Source organism: Bubalus bubalis, chromosome 21, assembly GCF_019923935.1.
Source record: "Bubalus bubalis isolate 160015118507 breed Murrah chromosome 21, NDDB_SH_1, whole genome shotgun sequence".
NCBI classification, from domain to species: Eukaryota; Metazoa; Chordata; class Mammalia; order Artiodactyla; family Bovidae; genus Bubalus; species Bubalus bubalis.
The window spans coordinates 5,138,027-5,159,383 of NC_059177.1; the positions used below are offsets into that span (position 1 = coordinate 5,138,027).

At 45.1% G+C, this 21,357-nt stretch overlaps 1 protein-coding gene across 3 annotated transcripts in view; it reads left to right on the top strand.

Annotated features, from left to right (window-relative positions):
* The window catches only part of TGFBR2 (transforming growth factor beta receptor 2), a 111,125-nt gene that overhangs the window by 3,306 nt on the left and 86,462 nt on the right, over nt 1-21,357 (top strand). For 2 of the 3 annotated variants that reach the window (XM_044934029.2, XM_044934028.2), the window contains exon 3: nt 1,787-1,867. In XM_044934029.2, the coding sequence (XP_044789964.1) occupies nt 1,787-1,867 (81 nt within the window). Of the gene's footprint in view, nt 1-1,786; nt 1,868-15,326; nt 16,000-21,357 lie in introns of those variants that run through there. The other variant, XM_006046861.4, reaches the window with a different exon arrangement.

Sequence of the window (21,357 nt, forward strand, 5' to 3'; positions counted from 1 at the left end):
TTTGTACTGTTTTCACTTTGGGAAGCATTTCTGAGCATTTTAAAAGGAAGCTTATGCTGGTGTTTAGATCTCTTGACAAGCATTCTAGTCTCATTTTATCTTCAGGCATCAAGGGCACCATAGGTTCTAGTTCCCAAATGTCACAATGTGCAGAGTCTCGGTTCTTGAGTGTTACATGGTACGGGATTTATCCATTCAATCAGCCTCTCCTTCACAGTATTTATTGAGCAACAAATATGGATCAAGCAAAAGAATCTAAAGATTTGAAAAGCACAGTCCCTGCCTTAAGAATGCCTCAGTCTGGCGGGGAGACCAGGAGGGGCTGGTGTGGTGGCAGTAGATGACAGAGCTGCCGAGCCAGGCTGTCGTTGGGCTGGAATTCCGGCTCTGTCGTTACTTAGTCTCCCTGTGGTTCAGCATCGCCACCTGTAAAACGAGTACACATCACATAGTAACGTGTGGACAACACGTGTTGGTAATAGTTACTATTAAGTGTAGGATGCTTGGGAGCTGCTTCCACAAAAAATCCCTGTGGTTTATCTGAATCAATTCAGACACCAATTCCTTCCAAACTGAGCTCTTGGTTACGTTTCCTATCTAGGATTTCCTTCCACTCCTGATCGTGACTCTAGTAAGAGTTGTTATTTCACACTGTTTTCCCTGACAAGAGTCTTATGCTCTCAGATGCATCTTTCAGTCATCCCAGTCACTAATTTGAAAATCTTATATAATTGTCTTTGATCATCTCCTTCCCCTGTTCAAAATCTCCTTCAGTGTCTATCATCATCTTGAGTATAAAATACACTCTTAGTCTGACATGGAAAATGGGGTCTCCTGGAGATCAAGTAGTCCTGGGTCCCTCTTGGGGGACCCCTTTTTTCCCTTAATGTGGTGACCCAAGGATGAAAGAGCAGATTGAACCGAGGACGGTCTTGGAATGCGGAAATGGAAAAACCAGACCCTTATTGTCCTTCCCTTCCCCATGTTGTAACTATTAATGGAACAGTGTATTCTGTCTCCCCTCCTACCCCATAGGGAAAAGGATTTGCCTTACTCTTCCCCTACCCAGTACATATGCCTCATCCAATCAGCAAATGACCCGCAAGACCCCCATCCCACTCTTTGTACCCTGGGTATAAAAGTGGACTAAGGACCCCCATTCGACGTTGGTTCTCCCTTGAGCTGGCCCACTGTTCTAACAGAGTCTCCCACTCTAATAAACTATTTCCCTCTCATTCTGTCTCATGTCTAGAAATTCTTTTCCAACCCGCGCCCAGACATTTTTGGTGGCCCGTAGGGGAACCTGGGGTCTCTTCCCCACCTCCTCACTTCTCCACCCCCATAGGGACCCTCTGTGAACAGGCAGGTACTGTGGAAGCAACTGAGGAGCTCTGGCCAGGGCCACCCTCTGGTGTGCTCCAAAGGCCCACTGCTCAATGCGCCCAGTAGCTGCCCGGTGAGGGTGCCGGAATGAGGGTCTCTCCTTTGTCTTCTCCCAACTGAGGACTAGGCTAAGCAAGTCCTCATTGTGTGGGCACGGGTCAGGCACTTAAAAGCCATTAGGGCGCCTGCCACATGAAGACTCCTGTGTGAGGATAAGGGGGACAGGAACGGATCAGTCCCAAGGGCATCCGCCCCCAGCAGGACAGCTTCCGTGCACTGTGTCAGGCGCATAGTGGTTGGAGCAAAACAGAGACTTCATCCCCTGGCTGCCGCCTCCCCACAGGGTTGTAAGGCGGGTTCCTCAGCCTTCTTCCCTGACACTTTCACTTCTTTCCCTTTTCAGTTGGATTGATTTCCAGGAGCCCAGGTGTTGCCTCTAAGCCATCCCAAGAGCGCCCTCCACGTTTCAGGGAATCTCCAAATGGTGAGTCACCCCATTGCTCCCAGGAGTGTCTTTCTCTGCCCGGGTCACATGCTGCCCTGGCCGCATGGCTCTCAGGGGTCACCTCTCACTGTTGGATGCGGCTGTTGGGAGGGTCGGCCATTTTTGTGCCATTGGTCGCATGGAGAGATGACTGGGACAAAAGGGACGCCTTTCTGCCAGCTGGTGACTCTCGGTGCCCCCGTTCTATGGCGGTAGGCTAAGAGTGGGTTCTGGTACATCCTGCCTCTCTCAGACTCACCCCTTGGCTACATTCTCAGAAACTGGAAAATTTTGACCCTGCAAAAGGCCTGGCCCCAATACAAACTGGGGGACCCGCAAAAAATGGCCTCTAAATGGCACACTAGCTTTTGCCAAGAGCAGGGAAAGGACTCAGAATTTCCTTACGTTCGGTCCTTCATGGCCTCAGTCAGAGTCCGGATTCGAGGCACTCATGCCTCAGGTCTATCAGTTGCCTCCCTGTCTCCTGCCCCCCTCTGTCTCTCTCCATCAGATTTCCTTTCATATCCACATGCTCTCTAGGAAAGGATTCTGAGGTTCCCCTTGGTCCAGTTCTTTCTCTTATAATCAAAATCCTGAAGGATCAAAAACTCTCCTAACATCCTAAAGAATTCCCTTCTAACTATGCGTATCTCCCAGGTGGGGAGGGAACCAAGGTTTTCCCACTCCTGAACATCCTAAAGAATTCCCTTCTAACTACTCCTGTTTCTCATGGAGGGGAAGGACACAGCTTCAAATCCCCTTAACCTTCAGATTCTTCTGATGGGACAAGGACCTCACTTCTCACCAAAGGGACAATCCAAGATTTTTATCAGTTGATCTGCCTCTGATATCAGAGTTAATTTGAGCACTATTTGGTCTATAATTTAGGTATAAAACTATGACTACAGAAAGGAAAGATGACTTTTTGACACAGGATGGCCATTATATTCTTTAGACTCTGGAGTAAACTGGTTAAAATGAAATCCTTTTCTTAGAAACTGCAAAACCTGTTCTTTTTGCATATGCAATTAAAAACAGCTAGCTTGTTAAAAAGCCTGTCTAGGGAAACGCTTGAAGTTAACCCTTTCCACATCCCTGAAATACACAGTCCACTTTGCCTGAGACCTCAGCCTTGAGCAAATTAAAACTTAAAAAAAAAAAAAAAAAAGGCGGGGGTGGGGTGGTGGTGTCAAAAGAGACATTTTAAATATCAAGTGGAAAACTATGAGATTTCCATCTGTCTGTCTGGATTTATGTATGTCTCAGTGTGTGTCTTTTTTTTTTTTTTAATAATATTGCTGAAGTTGTAAATGAGTTCTAATTTAATTGGCCTAAAGAAAAATAAACGCTTACAAATCAGACAATTCTAAATACAAGAGAAATTAACCTAAAGAATGTCAGATTCATGTGAACTGGAAAATATTCAAAATTAAATATCTAGTATTAATGTTTGTTTTGCTAATCTAATACAGCTATGTCTAAGAGTTATTAACATTAAGCATAATATTTTCATTGTGCCTAGGTTTATTATAAGTTAAATATTGTTGTTTAACAATATTTCCTTCCACTCCTGATCGTGACTCGAGTAAGAGTTGTTATTTCACACGGCTTTCCCTGACAAGAGTCTTATGCCCTCAGATGCATCTTTCAGTCGTCCCAGTCACTAATTTGAAAATCTTATAATATTGTCTTTGATCATCCCCTCCCCTGTTCAAAATCTTCGCTTGGCGTTGGCACTCACTTCCTCTTACAGAGAAACTAGAGACTTTGGACTATTAATGAATACTGTTTGATGCCATCCTGAGATGTTCTCTAGAATTTTTTTAAAGAAATTATCACTGGTATTTATGTTCACCAATCTATAGAATGCTAACATAAAGGTCAGTTCTTGGTTGCTTAAGGAAAGTAGGATGTGTGTTTTCAGTAAAGAAGGTGTGAGGAATGGAATTACATTTTATGAAGGGAAAAGGAAGTAGGTCTGACTTACAGGTAGCTGTTTCAGGATGGGAGAACAAAGTAATGGGTGCAGAAAGTGATAAGATTTTATGGAAAGTGGACCCCAAGGCAAGAGTTTTGCACATAAATACAAGTTTTCTTGAGATGTTGAACTGCCTTTGATAATGGATTTTAAGTTTCTTTACCTCTGAAGTGATCTGTTCTATGTTTACCTTTGAAATCTTCTTTGTTACTTTGGCTATGTGGATATATAGTTTCACAGTGATCTATATGATTCTATCTGACTGAGTGTTATAAACCCTTTTCTTATTTATTGACAAAACTTCCTAAATAATTTGACTTCTAGCTGACTTTGGGATGCTTCAGAGGGCCCCTGAGACATCCCAAAGGGCTATTAAGCTACCTGGGTTCATTGGACATGTTAAATTAAATGGGAAGTACTGTTGAAGGGGTGATAAATCTTCTTAGGTTGTACTGTATGGTTGATGTTACTAATACAGATATTCTGAAATTATGTGGAATTCATATAGATTTTATATACCCTGATAAAATATGGTCAATTATAATTTTAGTTATCATATTAAAGTGTTACATATCACAGCAATGACCAGGCTACTTGGGCAATTGCAATTTAATCAGATTTTAAACTTGTCTTATATGGTTTCACTCCAATGCCTTTGCAAGAATACTGCTACTTCAAGATTTATGGAAAAGACTTTTCTGAGATTAACCGATAAACAAATTTTGCTTGTTTGTTATCTGATAAACTGGTAACAGACTGTAATTTAGTCTACTCTCTCTGGCAACTTCATGGACTATACAGTCAGTGGAATTCTCCAGGCCAGAATACTGGAGTGGGTAACTTTTCCCTTCTCCAGGGGATCTTCCCAACCCAAGGATCGAACCTAGCTCTCCCGCATTGCAGGCAGATTCTTTACCAGCTGAGCCACAGGGGAAGCCCAAGAATACTGGAGTGGGTAGCCTATCCCTTCTCCAGGGGATCTTCCTGACACAGCTGAGGAAGATCTTCCTTTCTACCAGCTGAGCTATGAGGGAAGCCCTATATGGTTTCACTCTGATGCCTTTGCAAGAATACTGCTACTTCAAGATTTATGGAAAAGACTTTTCTGAGATTAACCAATAAACAAATTTTGCTTGTTTGTTTTCTGGTAAACTGGTAACAGACTGTAATTCAGTCTACGTTCTATGTTAAGAGAACAAAGTTTTCTTAGAATGCAGCTTTCAATAACAGATTATGAATTTCTTTGCCTTTAAGTGATTTATATTTGTTTTTTAAATCTTTTGTTACTTTGGTAAAGTAAAGAAGCATTATTTAAGATTATGGTACATGTAGACAAAGCTCATTCTGCTTCTACAAAAAATAAGCCCTCATGGTTAAACTTTTGCTATCCTGATGTCCTTAAAACATGGCAACAGTCTACTCCTAAATGGGGGAATTAAAAAATGGGTGAACAATAGCTGTAAATCAAAGAGTCAGGGCTATGGGAAATCCAAGACAGCCGCTTGGCTTTTCCCGGCTCCCTGACAAACCTCATTTTTATTTGATGGGTTAAAGTCTTCCCTGGCTACAGAGTTAATGCCCTCATAATGAAAAAAATCATGTTTCACTGAATATTAAGTTTTGTTCATTGTTAAACTAAGTTTCTAGTTTTGTTAATTAAGGTCTAGTGTTTACTAAAACTCATTTCTGAGATAGTTACCAATCTTCAGATAAAGATCAGATGCTCCGTGATGTACACCCAGGAGATTAACACCAGGCTATAGGCATTTAACAAGTGAAGTCAGATGACCTGGGGTATACTGGGCTCTACTTAATGAAGGTTCTCGACTTAAATTTTTGCTTGTGACCTTACTAATAACTGCTCGCTATACTATTTTCTATGTCACTTGTTTCAGAAGATTGTTTCTTACGTTACCAAATGTGTGCCTGAGCCTGGGATAAAATGCTGATATGCAGTTCCATATGAGATCAATGATTGTTAATAATATAACTCTAGATATGGGAAGAAGCAACAAGAGGGAATATTTTCCTGGACCAAGAGGCTAGTAAATCAGGTATGGTCCAGAGACTTTTGCTACTCGTAATGCCTGGTCCAATAACAGCACACCGAGTGGCCTGTCAATGGAATCTTTGTTAAACTTGGGAATGAGCCTTCCCAGCCCCGCGGGACACAGTGGCCAGGAAATGCCCCCATAAGATCAGATCAGATCAGTCGCTCAGTCGTGTCCGACTCTTTGCGACTCCATGAATCGCAGCACGCCAGGCCTCCCTGTCCATCACCAACTCCCGGAGTTCACTCAGACTCACATCCATCGAGTCAGTGATGCCATCCAGCCATCTCATCCTCTGTCGTTCCCTTCTCCTCCTGACCCCAATCCCTCCCAGCATCAGAGTCTTTTCCAATGAGTCAACTCTTTGCATGAGGTGGCCAAAGTACTGGAGTTTCAGCTTTAGCATCATTCCTTCCAAAGAAATCCCAGGGCTGATCTCCTTCAGAATGGACTGGTTGGATCTCCTTGCAGTCCAAGGGAATATGGGGCTAGGAAGGGACTGGAAGTGGGCACTCGCCAGCTGCCTCTGCAAAGATTACATCATGACCACTGCAAGCTGCTGACCTTCAACACCCCCTGAAAGGAGCTGAGGGTGGAGATCAGAAACAAGGCACCCTGTGCTCTGGGAAAAACCCAGAAGAACTGGCCTTCACATAGTCAGATGTTTTCAGGTAAAGATTTTATGAGCCCAAATCTTTGCATCTTCTCGTACCTAGAGAAACACTAATGTCACGAACCAAGGTCTGGCCCTGGTCTCCTGGCTAGCCCCTGAACAGCTTTTCTATTTCTATTACTCTTTGGGCCAAATATCTTTAAGTTTCTTGTTAAGTTTGTTTCTTCTAGAGTACAACAAATCTTCAAGTGATAGTTTGACAATATTCCCTGGCCAACACCCAGACAATGCTGAAACAAGCCTCCTTATCATTCCATGGACTCTCATCTCCCTTTGTAAATGCATCCTGACAGAGAGCAGGCAAAGGGAACCCAGAGCCCCACGATGCCCCAGTACAGCCTAAGGAAACCAGAGTGGTCATCGCCCCTTTTCCTTTGAGACTGGGTTCCCAAATGCCTGAGAAGGGAAATAAGTAGATAGTTAGAGATGAGCAGGGTAGCAAAAGGGGCATGTGGTGACCCAAGGACGAAAGAGCAGATTAAACCAAGGAGGGGTTTTGGAACAAGGAACACCTCTTGTTCCTGCATTTTGGAATGCAGAAATGGAAAAACCAGACCCTTCTCGTCCTTCCCTCCCCCACATTGTAACTATTAATGGAACAGTGTAACCTGTCTCCCCTCCTACCCCATAGGGAGGAGGTATTTGCCTTACTCTTCTGCCCACCCTGCCTCATCCAATAAGCAAATGACCCTCAAGACCCCTATCCCACTCCTTGTACCCCGGGTATAAAAGTGGACGAAGGACCCCTATTCAACATCGGTTCTCCCTTGAGCTGGCCTGCTCTTCTAATAGTGTCTCCCACTCTAATAAACTTTATTTCCCTCTCATTCAGTCTCAGGTCTGGAAATTCTTTCCAACTCACGCCCACGACACCTAATACTTATTTTTATTGTCTGCTCTGGGTCTCAGTTGTGGCATGTGAAATCTTTTATTTGGGGCACGTGGGATCCAGCTCTCCAACCAGAGATAAAACCTGGGTCCCCTGCACTGGGAGCACGGAGTCCTAGCCACTGGATTGTCAGGGAAGTCCCCGCTTTGGGATTGTGAAATGCCTTATTAATGTGTGAAAATGGAGAACTGCTAAAACAAAACTCTCAAAATTTTGCTACATTTACATGTCTGCAACATATAATAAACATACAAATGCATATTCATATGTATTTATGAGAACAAATACATAAATGTAATTGTGTAATTCACAAGACAATTTGAGAAATTCTACCGTTCTTAATTCATAGTTGATATGATTCGTATTTGGTACACAGATTAATAGCCATATGGTGACTAGAACATCTTCCTCTTTCCTTATGATCAGTGAACTTCTCTGGTATTAGTTAGGAATGATTTTGTCTGGAACTAATGACTTATACAATATCAGTTTATTATGTCTCATGGTTCTGCCATCTGGATTGAACTCACTGAGCCTATTCCCTCTGCATTTTCTGGGGCTGGAACATTCACGATAGCTTAGTTACTCAGATGTCTGGTGCTTCTGCCAGGCTGCTGGGATAGCTGGTGCCTGGCTGGGGGTCTCTCTCTCCATGTGGTCTCACGTGGCTCGCTTGGGCTTCCTCAGAGCATGACAGTCTCCGGGTATGTAGACTTCTTAACCTGGTGACTCATTTCTGAGAGAGGAAGTCCCCTTTGAGACTAGTCCTTGAACTGGTGTTGTGTCATTTCCATCATATTCTGTTGGTGAAAGTAAGATACAAAACCAGCCCTTTAAAGGGCCCTTTAAAGGAGAGGGAAAATAGAATACAGACCCCATCTTACCTCTGGGTGCAGGACGCAACGTGTGGGTCCAGTGCGGGGAGGGAGGGGTCACAGCCAATTGTGAGGGCTTGGCTGCCTCAGTCAGGTAACATCCATATGGAGGTAGCTGCCCTAGTGACTCACTGGTTCTACGTGATGCCTGTGGCATCCCTCTCATTGTTGAAAGGTCACGGCATCACCTCTGTGTCAGTCTCTGCTCATCAGGTCCAAAGGTAGGAAATGGAAGTGGTGAGGGGCATGTTGCTTTCTTTGGGCACTTCTCTGTAGTCACATAAAGAAAAAATCTTTCTCACAAGCCCCGATCGGATTTCTTCTTACATGTCTTTGTGCAAAATTGGATCATATATCTACCGTTAAAAAGGATGAGTCCTTTCCCTAAGTTGTAGTTAAAGTCACATCCTAATCAAAATTGGATTTCTGAGCGCAGTATGGAAAGGGGAGAATAGATTTTGTACAAAGCAAGTAACAGTGTTGGCCACGTTCTGTAACTGCTTATATACAGCTTATATACTACAACCAACATTGTAGAACAATTACATAATTGCATATAACTTCAGATAACACTGTAATATTCACATTAGATATTTACCATCCACATAACAAGCCTCAGACCAGTGTTTGACTTTAAGAACTCTTTGCCTCTAGTGAGGAGAGCCATACAGATCTAATTGCAGGAGGTATGCAGAATTGGGGCCAAAACATCCCATCTAAAATCCCCTCATATTTATAATCTAGCATTCTGAAATCTTTGCCTGTCCTTATGCACTCCAAGGTCACACATGTTGTCTTCATGCTGCCATTCCGTGTACCTGTAACATCTTTCCTTATGCTTTCACCTGACCATCCTTCAAGATTCAGCTCAAAAGGCATTTCTTCCCCTGGGCCTTCTCTTACTCTTAAGCTAGATGGATGGCCTCTATTGCCTGTCTGCTCCCCATGGTACTTGGAGCTCATCACCACTGTGCTAATCATATTATCAGATTTATTAATATTGTGTGTTTACTTATATATGTTTTACATTAGATCATAAAGACAGCCTAATGCCCTTCAACTAAAGCTAGGATTACATTTTCTGAGTCCTCATATCTTCAGTGCTTAGAGAGTATTTGGGTCCCAGAAAATCCCATGGATGGAGGAGCCTGGTGGGCTGCAGTCCATGAGGTCGAGAAGAGTCGGACAGGACTGAGCAACTTCACTTTCACTTTTCACTTTCATGCATTGGAGAAGGAAATGGCAACCCACTCCAGTGTTCTTGCCTGGAGAATCCCAGGGACGGGGGAGCCTGGTGGGCTGTCGTCTATGGGGTCAGACAGAGTTGGACACGACTAAAGAGACTTAGTAGCAGTAGCAGCAGCAGAGAATCAAATGCTGGTCGAGTAAATGGATGGACAGTAGGCGGAAATTCTATCCTGAAGGCAAGAGGAAGCCACTGGATAATTTTAAATGTGATTGTTATTGTTGTAATTTTGGTGGGGGAACATTTTGGTAACAGTGAAGAATGTAGTAGAACGGGTGAGATTGAAGAGGTGAAAAGATTAGGAAACTGACATAAGACTCTATGAAGTAATGAGAGATAGAACTAAAATAACGCCGGTGTTGAGGATGGGAGTGGAACAGACTCAATATTTAGAAAATAAAAAGATCCTAATTCCCAGTTGGTTCTGGGGGGCAAAATAGAGGCAAACTCTTGGCTGATTTTTATCTTTCTGGCTTGGGTTACCCATGAAAGGTAGAGCCTTTTCTTCATATTAGAAATGTACCACAGGACAGATATTCTGGAGTCCAATTTTAGAATAACGAGCATGTGGTACCAGTGGAACACCCATGAAGAGAGTCGAGTAGGCAGTTGGAATAATTGTAGCTTCAGTGAGAAACCAGAGCTTGATAATTAGATTTGGGAACATAGATTAGTAATGTCATAGAAATAGCTGTGTTCCACAGAAGGAACGAGAGAAGGGGCAGAGAACAAGCATTGTAAGAACCAGCACTGACCAGTGATGATTGGGTGGAAACAAACCTGTGAAGATATTGAGAAGGAGCAGCTGGAGAAGCAGGCAGAAAGTGGGGTGGACTAGTTTGTTAGGGCTGCCATAGCAAAATACTGCAGACTCCATGGCTTACCCAACAGAAATCTATATCTCATGGTTCAACAGGATAGAAGTCCAAAGTCAGGGTGGTGGCAGGTTTGGTTTCTGCTGAGGCCTGTCATCTTGGCTCCCAGGCAGCCGCCTCCTCGCTGTAAGTGCACATGGCTTTTTCTCTGTGTATTCACAGCAACATCCTCTCCTTCTGAGGACACTGGTCACAGGGGGTTGGGATCCTACCTTCAAAGACAGTCATGTTGTAGGGTAGGGCTTCAACCTGTGAATGTTGGGGATACAATTCAGTCAGTACCATGGGGATACAGAAGCAACACGGCAGTCAAAGGAAGGAGAAGATGTGCAAGTGTCTACAGCGTTAGACAAGATTCTGACTGAATTGTGCCTACGGGGTGCATTGGTTGCAGACCAAGATGTGAGTCAAACAAAAGGAGTTTCCACCGAACGGGGGGCGGGGGCTGCAGTGGCTGATTAATGAGTAAGAGATGAGGAAGTAACAGCAAAGGCTGGCGCTGATCCTTCCAGAGTCTTCTCAGAATACAGGGTGCAGGTAGATCAACCACCTGATCAGCTTACCCTAGAGTGGAGACTCTAGAGCTAGACAGGCCTCTTTCGCAGCTGGGCTCTGGTCCTTACTACTCTGCTGCTGCTAAGTCGCTTCAGTCGTGTCCGACTCTGTGCGACCCCATAGACGGCAGCCCACCAGGCTCCCCCATCCCTGAGATTCTCCAGGCAAGAACACTGGAGTGGGTTGCCATTTCCCTCTCCAATGCATGAAAGTGAAAAGTGAAAGTGAAGTTGCTCAGTCGTGTCCGACTCTTCTCGACCCCATGGACTGCAGCCCACCAGGCTCCTCCTTCCATGGGAGTTTCCAGGCAAGAGAACTGGAGTGGGGTGCCATTGCCTTCTCCATACTACTCTGCAACCTTGGCCAAATAGTCTTTCTGAGCCTCAGTTACTTATGTGTGCTTACCTGCAAGGTGAAAAGTAGAGTAATACTGTGAGGACATGCTCCAGAAGTTAAGGGATTATCTTTGGGTGACAGGGTTAAGGATCCGTTTCATTTTCTGCCTTTGACTTATCTGTATTTCAGAATAGTTCTACCTAAAATTAACATATATTACTTTTGTGATTTTAAAAGGTTTTGTTGTCTCCAAAAGAAGCTGTTCATGCTTTCTGTAAACATGTGGCAGAATTTCAGTTTCTGTGAATATCTGGAGAACTGTAAACAAGGAAATGAAAATGGAGTCAAGAAAGATGCTCGTTTTTCTCTTTAGTGAGGACAGACATGCACTGAATACTGTAGGGCACAGAGTTGGGTTCACAGCTGAGAAAAATCTGTGCTTGCAAAGATTTTGTAATTGGTGGGTTAGAATTCCTCCAAATAAATGGATATGCTCCATGTCAAAATGGGACAAAACATTTTAAAAATAGGTCGTTGTTGTTGTTTAGTTGTTCAGTCATGTCGGACTCTTTTGAGACCTTTTCATGGCCTGTAGCCTGCCAGCCTCCTCTGTCCATGGCGTTTCCCAGGGTAGAATACTGGAGTGGGTTGCCATTTCCTCCTCCAGGGGATCCTCCCAACCCAGGGATCGAACCGAGTCTCCTGCATTGGGAGACAAAGTTTTTACCACTGAGCCACCAGGAAAGCCTGACAGGTTAAATAAACTAAATGCTCCTCGGGTTCTCCCTGGGGGAGGAGGGATGGCATTAGGCTCGGAGGAATCACAGTGTTTCCTGGAGGAGGTAGCATCCTGGATGGACTGAGAGGCTGGGTGTCCCTCACGCGTTCACTGCTGTCTCAGTGCTATTGGTCAGCTTCACAATGGAAGGAAAATTGGTCCAGAGGTAAGAGCTGAGGATGCAGAATGGCCAAGGTACATGGAGAGGAATTTCCCTGACCACTGCTTTAGTTCCAGTAACCTCAACAGCTGCATGTCAGAAAGTTCAGAGGAGTGGAAAGTTCTTGCCTCATCACAGCTGGGAGATGCAAGACTTGCAGTAACCACATTTTGATCCAGTCCAGTTGTTGTCTGTGTTTATGTTCAGAGTTTGTAAAGCTGGAAAAACGAAGATGCGCAAGCTGTGTAACTTTTGTTCAAGTTGGTTTTTACTGTTTTTCAATTTGATCAGAACATAAAATTTTCCCCCTTGTTTTCCTTTTCTAACATAGTTCCTCCAGCCTTCTATTTATTTGTTTGTTTACTTGGCTGTGCTGGTCTTAGTTGCTGCATGTGCGATCTAGCTTCCTGACCAGGGGTGGAACCTGGGCCCTCTGTATTGAGAGCTTGGAGTCTTAGCCACTAGACAACCAGAGAAAACTCCCCCTCCTTGTTTTTCAAGCCAGGAGTCATACTTTTAGTTTTTGTTTCCATCTGTAAAAGGCCTAGTTTTTGCAACTGGATCTTAACTGCTTGCGTGAATGCACAGTAGATGACATTAAGTTAAATATGCAACTGTGTGAGAGGACCATGGCTTAAGGGTATCAGACTGTTCTTACAGTGAGAATCCCCAAAGGAAGGTCATATTGACAGATTTGTAAGATTGTCAAATTGCAGTATACGTGAGTTTACATGACTCTGATTTCACCTCAGTGGTTTCTGAAAGATGAGTCTGCACTTGGCAATGCTGAATTCAGACTCTCAATTTCACAGGGGATTGAGGATGACATCAGAAATGTTCAAGGCAAACAAAATTAAAATCAGCATTAATCATATCCAATGACAGAGATCACCAGTTAAATATTCCATCCTGGATTCAAATACCTTAAACCTGGCCTCAATGTAGAATATCTGTTCATTGCATGCAATAAATATAGAAAAGAAGGCCTTTGGAATTGATTGGGCATTTATTTGCCTCACTGTGTTTCTGGGAGTAAGGAAGTGAGTGTATGTATACTGGCCAGAGGAACTTGGGTGAGTTTAGAAAAAAAGAAACAAAACCACATACTTCTCCATTTGTAAGAAAAGGAAGTAGTATGACATCATCCTCAGCTAAAATCTAGCTTGTTTATATCTCAGTTTGTTAGGTAATAGAATGCCTTGTCCCGAGAGATTAAATAGGATGATTAAGTACAGTTTTCTTCTGAATCTTGATTACCTCATTCATTTATTCACATAACAAATGTCTCTTAAACACCTATTCTGTGCTAGGTCCTGAGTATACAATAGTGAGTGGAGGAAAAGATATATAATTCCTGTCCTTGAGAAATTTGGACATGAATTGGGAGAATAGAAAGGAAAAAAATGACACAAATTATTATAAAACTGCAGGTGTAAACTGCAGGTGTAGTAAGTGCTAAAAAGGAGAGGCCTCTGGTGCCGAGTGAATCTATAATAAAAGGGAGGGTGGGGAAAGCTTGCTCATCAAGGAAGTCAGGATTCACCCAGGGAGACCAGGAGCAGGCTGGGTGGAAGGGAGGACAGAGGAAGCAGAAGAAGGGGAGTGCACATCCCTCTGGTGGAGTGGGGAGGAACACACCCCAGGCAAGTTCTAGGAATTTAGAGATGCTCTCAGTGGAAGAGGAGAAACCCTGGAAGGTCACAAGAGCGGAAGTGGCTCCAGGGCACCTTAAAGGAGCTTGCTCCTATCCTCTAGCTCAAGAGCTGCGGGAGGTCTTCAAATGACTTTAATAGAAGGGTTGGGACAATCAGGTTTGCCTTTTGGAAAATTGACTTCCACTCTAATTTGAGAAATAGAGTTAAAAAGGCCCAGAATGGCCCTGACTGGGGATGCATGGATGGGGAAACTCCTACTCAAGGGATGGTGGTGGCCTGGGCGGCGACTGCAGAGGAAACAGGAGAAACAGATTTTGAACTCAACTTTTCTCCATCACTCAAGTGGCTTTGGCAAGGCCGTTGGTGGGAAGGAAGATGCCCAGCCCTGCTGATTTCATCCCACTTCCTGCATCCTAAATTCTAGAGCTAGGAAGTGGTCTTTTCCTAAAAGATGCATGCAGAGGCAGCTTCCATGCTGGGTAGAGCAGTGGTGACAAGACTTAAGTTTATTCCAGGATCACGCAAAAGAACTCCTGAGATTGACAGGGAAGATGGCAGGGTTGGGTTTCCAGGGAGAGCTAGTTGCCTTTATTCCCAGTAAGCCTGGCCACCTGCCTCTGCAAACAAGCTTTCTCTCAGATAAAAGAGTTTTATTGTGTAACCTCCTGGAAGATCTCCTGACCAGAGGGCTGTACTGAATCTAAATCTTTCAGGGCTAGAAGTAGGGTGAGCATATCTACCAGGACACATGGGAAAGAGAAAGGGGGGCCTGCTAATAATTCAACTTTGAAGCAAATATACACCAGGATTGTTTGGGGGCAAACCTGACCACCAAACCGAGATGGGGAAGTTGGAAGTTCATCCCATTCTGCTCTCTCTCACCCATGTCCCTTTTTGCAGGGAGGGGCTCAGGGTCCTGTCCTATCACAGTGCTGGAAGGCAAACCCTGGCACTTAGCTGACCCCAGGCCACTTTTACTCTCACACTTTCTGCCCTACCTGATACATTCTGAAGATAACATTTCCCCTTACAATGATCACTCTGTGATGGCTTGTATTAGTAATTGCTCACGGAGTCACTCCCAGAAAGAAAGAGGGGATTCCAACTGGGAGGCATCACCCAAGAGCTCATCAGAAATGCTGCCTCTTAGGACAGCTGAAGCAGAAGCCGCCTTTTAACACGATTTTCAGGGGCACACTGAAGTTTTCCACCTGCAGTAAGATAAACATTTTACAATGTGACGATGTAGGCAAACACAATTAATTGAAACAAAAGTCTAATGAGGAAATACTACTTTATTGGGGGCGGGGGGGTGGGGGTGGGAACTGTGCTAACAACTCGGATTTCAGCATCTACTCTTGCCACTTGAAGTTTGAAAACCCCGCTCTGAGGCACTTAGGAGCAGCCCGAAGAGGGTTGTAGGGAAGTGGGAGGATGCTGGTTGGGGGTGCTCTGGAGAGTGCACATACACCCTGCGTTCAGTGACTTTCTGGAACTTGTGCACTTATTGCTCAGCAGTCCTCGGAGCGGGGAACGTGGAGGGCAGCGAGGGGCCGCTGAAAGTTTGCCAAAGCCCCGGAGGGGCCGGTCCGGGGCCGTGATTGGCAGCTGCGAGAGAGGGCGAGGGCCGGGAGCCGAGCCGGGGAGCAGGCTCCGGGCGGCGAGAGGTCCTGCCCAGCTGTTGGCGAGGAGTTTCCTGTTTCCCCCGCGGCGCCCGGGCGAAGTCGTGAGTCACTCGCACGCCGGGCCCGACGACACTCCGCGCGCGCACCCGCCGGCCGGGCCGGCCTCCAGCTCCGCTCCCCTCGGCCGCCGGGGCCCCCCGCGCCTCGCCCGCCGCCACCCTCCCCGCGGCCCGCGGCGCCACATCTGGCCGCACCGCTGCTGGGCGCCCGGCGCGGGTCCGGAGGGCGCGGAGGCGCGGCGTACGCGCTCGGGCCGGTCTATGAGGAGCGGCGGGGGCTGCCATGGGCCGGGGGCTGCTCGGGGGCCTGTGGCCGCTGCACGTCGTCCTGTGGACGCGCATCGCCAGCACGATCCCGCCGCACGTTCCCAAGTCGGGTGAGTGGCTCCCCGCCTGGACTTGGCGCCGGGGTCCCCGGGTCCCCGCCGGGCTGCGCTTGACAGTCGGCCTGGGAGGCGGGCCGAAGCCGGGACGTGGCCTGGGTCCCCGTGCCCCGGTGCCTTGTGCTGGGACGGGTGGGCTTTTCTTTCCAAAGGCCAGGAAAGTGGCTTCGGTGGGGGGCGCGCAGGGCGCCCGGTCCCCTTTGTGCGGGCAGGAAGGGCGCTGCGTCCCGGGCCGCCCCCACCCCCGGAAAGGGAAGTTTGAGAAGTTGGTGATCGGTGGAGGCAGGACGCTGCGGGCCTCGGAGTGAGCGCCGGGCACACCTGGTCCGGGCCCGGGGTGGCCCAGCTCCCCGAAAGGGCAGGGTCCCCTATTCTCTGCTCCTTCCCAGGGTCACATGCCCCCGGACCGGCCTCTTGGCCCGGAGTAACTTTAGCAAAGTTTCGAGGAAGAGAGCGATTGCCAAAGGAAAGTTGTCTGGTTCCACTTGGGGTAGGCATGGATGAGGCCAGAGGGGGGGCTTGTCAGGTGGAAGGCGGAGTGTTTACTGAGTGCCTGCTAGGTGCTGGGTGCCTGAGATGTTGCCCGGAGCAGGACAGCCCCTCCTTCCGGGCTTGAAGGCTCTCTGCAGTGGTTTGGTGGAAACAGAGGGGTTAAAATCGTAAACTCCCCTGCCCACCTGATCTTGATGTCTAGAGGGTTTTGCGGGGAGAAAAATGCAGAAATTGCGCTCTTAAGGATTTGTTATGGAAAGTATCCAATCCCTGAGACCTCGACAGTTAGAAATTTTGCAACTCTTAGCTACAGAACTGAGTATATGCATCTGGGATCTGGTAACAGACCCAGAGTCTTTGACCTTTGTGGGCCTCAGTCTCCTCATCTGTGAAAGGACGTGGTTAGGTCTGGATCATTTTAGTTCCCTTCATCTTTATCATCTTATGTCTCTCTCCTTCCTTTTGATGACTTGGAGATGCCCTGCGTGGATTAGGGATGAAATGTAGAGGATCCGACAGCCCTCTTCACTCTTGAGGACATGTTCTGTTTACCAAGGGCCAGAGGCATACCGCTTTTGGTTTTGTCTGGAAGAAATATGGAGGAGTTTCTACATAGGACATTCCATAGTACTTGAAGTGGATTGACAACTTTTAAGAATTATCTTTTATGTTGAAGGTGGCATGGAGATGGGAGTTTTTAATAGAATGAGAAAGAAGCAATATTGTAAACAAGAAGATCCTAACACAAATTTGAGTTCTATAGTTTACTAACAGTCCACTGTTTTATTCTTATATTGCAGTACCAGAATGTTTGACTCTCTAATTATACCCCAGACTCTTAAAAAACCAAGTTATATTTTGCTAATATTTTAAATGGCACCTTTAGTTTTCAGTTTACATTAGAAATCATTAAAACTTTTGTTTCAGTTTATGAAAGAAGGAAATTAGTGGCCCCTGATTCTGTTCGGGTTTATTTACAAGGATCAGATTTATGATTTGCAAATTCCAGACTCAGTAGTTCATGAGTCAGTCTCAGTTCATCTATATACACACTTTTAAACAATTAGCTTGAAAGCCAACTGGCTTTTTATTTGGGCTTTTAAACAGCATTACAAAACCCACAGATTTCATATTTTTATGGAATTAAAGCCACAAAATGGTTTAACCCTTGTAATAGGTATTCATTTGAAGTTACATTTTTGAAGATAGTTAAAGGTCAAAGGTAGCTGTAATCAAGATAGGAAACCTAATTCTACTTGTATTTAATTTTCCATGGAAGTCAGTAGTTTTAGGATTTTCCTAACATAATTAGTAACCTGTTGTGACATTTTTCAAAGTATCTTAATGCATAGTAAGGGAAGAAATAAGATTTTTTTATAGCCTTCTCTTGGGTTACTTAAAAAAAAAATTCCATCTTATGTTTAGGATATTGACAGGTGAGCTAAGATTTCAGTACACGGACAGACTTCACTAAGCTACATACTGAAAGGTATCTGAGTTTTTGTTTTTGACTTAGTAGACTCACTTATCCTAAATGCCTCAAATTAAGTAATTGCTCTTCGGGGGAGAACTTTAAATGTCTGAAAACTCTTCAGATCTGAAAAATATAACTTTTACTTTTCAAATACCTAACAGGATACCCTTGTAGAGGACTCAGTGTTGATGAAAATGTCAGTACAGATAAATTTCTTTTCCCGAATCACTGCTGATTTTGTCAGGGTTCTGGAAACCACTAGGCCTAGAATTTGATCTATTTGCTTTTGTTCCCAGAAAGCACGTTTCTTACCTCTAGGCCCCTTGCATTAATGGCATCTTATTTTTAAGCAGTTATGGTTTTTATAAGATGCTCATCACGTTTTGGATTCCTGGTCTTTTTTTTAGGGTAGCACCCCACCTTGAAACACTGCTGTCTGTAGAACCAGCATCCCTGCTACATGGTCTCCATTTCCATTATCAACACAACTTAAAAAAAAAAAATTTAAACCCTGTTTTTCCAATTAAGAATGACACTTCATTGGTGCTGTTGCAGAAAATGTCCATTACCCTTTCTTCCTTCTTAACAGTATTTATAATGTCATTTGGTGCCAGGCAGGTGGCTCAGACCTGGAAACAGCATCTTGAGTGAATAAGACAGGCCTGGTCTTTGCCTCTGTTGAGTCTAAGATATAGGAGTGTGTTGAGACCCAGAGAAGGATACATATTCTAACCCTGGGTCCTGGGAAGCATTATGGACCCTAGACCCCTTTGTCAGAAGCCCACTTTGGTGAGTGTTGAGTGTTTCCTTCCATTCCCTCCACTGTCCCTCTGAACATAGGTTTTTCATTGATCCATGCTTTTCTATGCCTGCCTTGTTCCAGGCCCTCAGTTGGGTCACCCCACTTTTGTTCAAGCTGCTGTCTGGAACTCCTGCTGCTTTGGATAATTTACGGTCATCTTTTAAGACTTACCTCAAGGGTCATCTTAAGCAAACCTGCTTTCAGTGCCCTGGGTGGAGCGAAAGTTTCCCTCCAGGGGGCAGGCCTCTCTGGTAACAGTAGTAAGGCAGAATTCTCTATGGGACTCTCTCAAAGGCAGTGGATTTGTCTTGTTTTTCTGACTCCAGGGTCTCCAGCAACACCTGGTGCATCACTTAGCACCCAGGAGACGCTGCACTGAGCCTCCACTTCATCCTCCGGGAGGCAGGGCAGGCCAGGCAGGCATGTTCACACCCAGGCAGTCACTGTTTATTGGGTGCTTGGTCTGAATGGTCAAATCTTTACTTTTAGTGAGAATAGTTTGGTTCTGATGTCAATAGGCAATTTTGCTGTTTTATACTGTGTCATTGGTCCTTTGATTCTGATGATCTATTGGAAAAGCTGCTTTTAACTTCTGACAAACATGGAGGAAAGCTGCAAGTTGTCATCCAGCCTCTTTAGCTGTTCAATTGAATTTGTGTAGGGCATTCAAAGCCATTGCAAAAATTTTTCCAACTTTCTCCCAAAGATAGTTTCCAGTGAATACTGGAAATACAGATCCATTCCCCCCGCTCCTTTTTTTTTTTTTTTTTCTAGAAAATTGTCGAAAGGAGACTTTCATTAAAAATGAAGTGCAGAAATCTAAATTTAGCTTTGAAGTTTCTTTTTTCATCAGGGTCTTATGTTTGGGTTTTTAAGCAGTGAAGCAGAGTCTGTCTAAGGGAAGTGTGGCCCTGGGGCAGCTGCTGTCTGCAGAAGAGCAGTGTCGCTCTTATTTAGGTCTGATGCAAACCACCAAAACAGTTTAAAATAGGGTGTGGAGGAAATGTCCTTCCTGGCTGCAGCATGGCATTATTTAGCCAATTTCCACAGAAAAACATAACTCTGTCACCTTGTTGGCTCCTGCCCTTTGGGGCCTTTGGTATAGCGTTCCAGAATAACTCATGATTTTCAGTAGAAGTGATTTAACAGATAGGCATTAGCAGCAGGAACGCTCACCATGTGTTTCACACTCCTTCTTTCCCTTGTAATATTTTGCTCTGTATGCACTTGTGGCTTCTGACCAAGGTGGGATAACGATGATGGTCCTTCTTGCCTGGCATGTTATGAGGTTTGGGAAGCCAAGAAGGCACACTGGCTCATCTCAAGGAAAAGTAAGGAGAAGGGAGAAGTAACATTTGAGAAGCTGCTCTGAGCCAGTGGCCTGACATTACTATCTAATTTAATCCTCAGAAAAAATGGAGAAGATAAGTTTCATTATCTTTATTTTATAAATGGGGAAGGTGGCGTCTGTACAAGGCCACTTGAAGTTAGCCTCTGTGTGTGTGTGTGTGTGTGTGCATTTTCTAATCTCGCCTTCCTTGTGTTCTGCTCGGTGTATCTGTGTGAACATGTGTGGAGATGGAAGTTACGGAGTGAGTCAAGGGATGTCATAGGAAAGGGGAATTTACCATCTAATATCCATTCAGTAGATGGGGAAACAGTGGAAACAGTGTCAGACTTTATTTTTGGGGGCTCCAAAATCACTGCAGGTGGTGATTGCAGCCATGAAATTAAAAGATGCTTACTCCTTGGAAGGAAAATTATGACCAACTTAGATAGCATATTAAAAAGCAGAGACATTACTTTGCCAACAAAGGTCTGTCTAGTCAAGGCTATGGTTTTTCCAGTGGTCATGTATGGATGTGAGAGTTGGACTGTGAAGAAGGCTGAGCACCGAAGAATTGATGCTTTTGAACTGTGGTGTTGGAGAAGACTCTTGAGAGTCCCTTAGACTTCGAGGAGATCCAACCAGTCCATTCTAAAGGAGATCAGTCCTGGGTGTTCATTGGAAAGACTGATGTTGAAGCTGAAACTCCAATACTTTGGCCACCTAATGTGAAGAGCTGACTCATTGGAAAAGACCCTGATGCTGGGAAAGACTGAAGGCAGGAGGAGAAGGGGACGACAGAGGATGAGATGGTTGGATGGCATCACTGACTCGATGGACATGGGTTTGGGTAAATTCCAGGTGTTGGTGATGGATAGGGAGGCCTGGCGTGCTGTGGTTCTTGGGGTCGCAAAGAGTCGAACACGACTGAGCGACCGAACTGAACTGAACTGATTCATTCAGTGCCTCAGAGACCATGATTTGCTTTGCTCCTGTGATCTGCCTCCTTCCTAATTGTCATCTGATTGTCATCATACTACAGAAAATCAAGATAGGGAGAGTCTCTTTGCCCAGGGAAATTCGGCTGTCCCTAATAATAGTGTCCGAGTGGTGGGACACCCTGCGGTGACCCATCCCTTGACCACTGACAGTAGTTAGACTTGGGCCGACTGTCTCTCAAGATGTGCTCTGCCAACCCTAGATTCCAGGCGGGTAGGACCAGCATCTGTGGACAGACCTCCAACAGCTGCTGGAATG